Source organism: Amphimedon queenslandica, unplaced genomic scaffold (genome assembly GCF_000090795.2).
Source record: "Amphimedon queenslandica unplaced genomic scaffold, v1.1 AMPQUscaffold_13165, whole genome shotgun sequence".
NCBI lineage: Eukaryota > Metazoa > Porifera > Demospongiae > Haplosclerida > Niphatidae > Amphimedon > Amphimedon queenslandica.
The window spans coordinates 9,673-12,310 of NW_003546599.1; the positions used below are offsets into that span (position 1 = coordinate 9,673).

Below are 2,638 nucleotides of genomic sequence, written 5' to 3' on the forward strand. Positions count from 1 at the left end.
TGCTTCTGATCCTAAAAGTGGATATGCTTATAATTGGCTAATGGCAAAAAAGGTTGTACCTGGCAGCCCCCCAGGGAAAGTTGGCCCCCTACCAAATTTCCCAATATATAAAAGTGCAGAATCAATCAACAGTGCATTGAGTAGAGATTTTGTTAAGTATGCACTCACTGACAGCAAATCAATAGCACTGAGAAAGAGACTGGAGTATACACAATCAGCAGAGGAATTCTTTTTTGATACATTGAACATGTTAAAGGATGCTCCTGGTAATTTTATGAAGCTAAAGGCTGCTGGGCTAAAATTGCCAAGGTTTTCACGAAGACTTTGGGCCCATATGCTAGAGAATGGAGACTGTATCGATAGAAATATAAGACATAACATATGTATAGTCAGTGCTAGTGATCTCCCATTTATAATGAAGGAAATGAAAACAGGTCTGTGGTTCTATAACAAGTATCTTATTGATTATGATCATGTTGTCAATGACTGTATCCAATTATTATTGATACAGAATAACTTTAAAAGGTACAAACAAGACTGCTATTAATGCATGATATTACCGTATAGGGCATAATGTTCGTGGGAGGCAAATTTTCGTGAAATCTACTAAAATTCTAATTCGTGGATTTTAATTTCGCGAATTCTACCACATGTGGATACTGTATTAAATTGATATTCGTGGATTTTATTTTCGCGAATTTTCTTTATCCATGAAATCAGCGAAATTTGTGTCCCACGAATATTATGCCCTATACGGTATCTTGAGTCACCATTTTTTCTACTTCAATGACTAGTTTTATTAAATTATATTTAATTAATCAATTTACACTAATATTTGGTGCATTTACACACACTGCATGGAACCGCTGAGTTCTTTGCTGAATGGTAGGTTGAGTTTCTTCCATTGCTACTGCATAGCATGGATTGTGATCTGTTTGCACGTCCACTGAATGATTGAGTGAAAGTGAATTGTGTCCTGTAACAGGATCAGGTACAGTAACACCAGTTATTTGCTGAACATCAACTGTATAAAGTAATAAAAGTTATTAATGTATTATTTTACTGTAGTCGTAAAATGGCTGATCAGGCTGATCACTTTGTGTATTGTTTTGCTTCACTTTCACTAATGCAAAATTTACTAACAACACAGTTTGATAGGCTTACATGCCACAAGCACAGTTGCCATGCAGATCATGTAGTGGCAGGTAAGCCCAACAACCACTAGGCAACTTTGTTAAAATCAACAGCAATTTTGTTGCCTGCACAATTTTACTTCATGCAAGCATAGAAAATTTAATTAAAACGTCTAAAGGGGAGGAGTCTGGCTACAACCAGATAATTAATAAACCAGATAAAGAAAGAAGAACAAAGTGCAAAAGTGGAAAGGCTCCTGCTATGAATGATAGACCTAGTAAGTGTAAATATTATTAGCCTGGCGAGTCATTATCAGTGAATGTTTGTATAGCCTGATGGTTTAGTATAGTATAGACCTCACGAGCTGCGGATGACTAGGTGTATGAATATCATTATAGATAAGGCATCCACCTACGCGTAATAATTGGCCGCCATTTTGGACGGCAAGATTCAATGAAGAAGGAATGGAGTAAACTATTAAAATGTTTTGTTTAACTGGTCTAGAACTGTTTCAAGCTACAAAAGCTGGTTGGAAGAAAAAATGGGTGCTACCAAACATCTCATAAAACAGATTTGGTGCAATATGCAGTAGATTCTTTACTAGAGCTTGCTTTCTGCTTTTGCTCATTGCCGGGTTCACCATGTCCATAGAAAGTTGCCATCCATGGAATTTATTTCCTTCTCTACCACACCCACTGCCGTATTTACTCTTGTGATGTAATTCATTCTCAGCTTGAGAGGTCTATTACAAAACTACATCTTCTGAGTTTTGTTTTTAAAATTTATTTAGAAACAACCCGATTTTGTGTAATGTGACTGGGTTAAACCCGAATTCAATCCCTTTTTGCCTATTTAACCCGGAAAAAACCACTCTGAATTTAGAATTTTATTAAACCCGAAAACTGTAAGGCCTATGAATATGACATATTTGTCTATCCCTGTAGTTTTGTAATATTAAATCCTTAGGCATGATTGGCAGACTGGAAAGGGATTTCTGGATTAATGATGCTATTCTGTTTCTCCCTATTAGTTAATGATCACATTAATGTTAAAGCTGTCTTTTATGTCGCTCTGGCATGTATGATACTTTTTGTAATGGCAGTGTCTTACAGTGGAATTACAGTGGGAATATTAAACCAGAGCAGCACGTATCATTCTGTGGTATTAGATCAGGGTGCTATCTATTCTGACAGAATAATTGATGGAGAATCTCGTACATTTAACATAACAAATTCAAGCTATAGATTATCATTTTTATACAATGTCACTAAACAAACTTTAGTGTGTAGGAGGCCTAAACACTATCCAACTCCAGTAGCATTTCTCCATAAGTTGCACCCTACACTTAAACCATCCTGTGATAAATTATTCAATGGACAACAATCAGAGAGACAACGTGTCAGAAATGCAACTGAACAGCTTGCCTTACCATCAGATGCCCAAGTACTTCAGACATATATGGACTGTAGTTTTGTACAAAATGACTTTGACAACAACTTTTATA

The 2,638-nt window shown here is 36.1% G+C and overlaps 1 protein-coding gene across 3 annotated transcripts in view; it reads left to right on the plus strand.

Moving 5' to 3' along the window:
- LOC109584791 (N-acetyllactosaminide beta-1,6-N-acetylglucosaminyl-transferase-like) overlaps window positions 1-814 on the plus strand; it is a 1,911-nt gene extending 1,097 nt beyond the window's left edge. For 2 of the 3 annotated variants that reach the window (XM_020000655.1, XM_020000657.1), the window contains one exon: window positions 18-814. In XM_020000655.1, coding sequence (XP_019856214.1) covers window positions 18-547 — 530 coding nt within the window. In that variant the 3' untranslated portion in view covers window positions 548-814. The remainder of the gene's footprint in view (window positions 1-17) is intronic. The other variant, XM_020000656.1, reaches the window with a different exon arrangement.
- The last annotated feature ends 1,824 nt before the right edge of the window (window positions 815-2,638 follow it).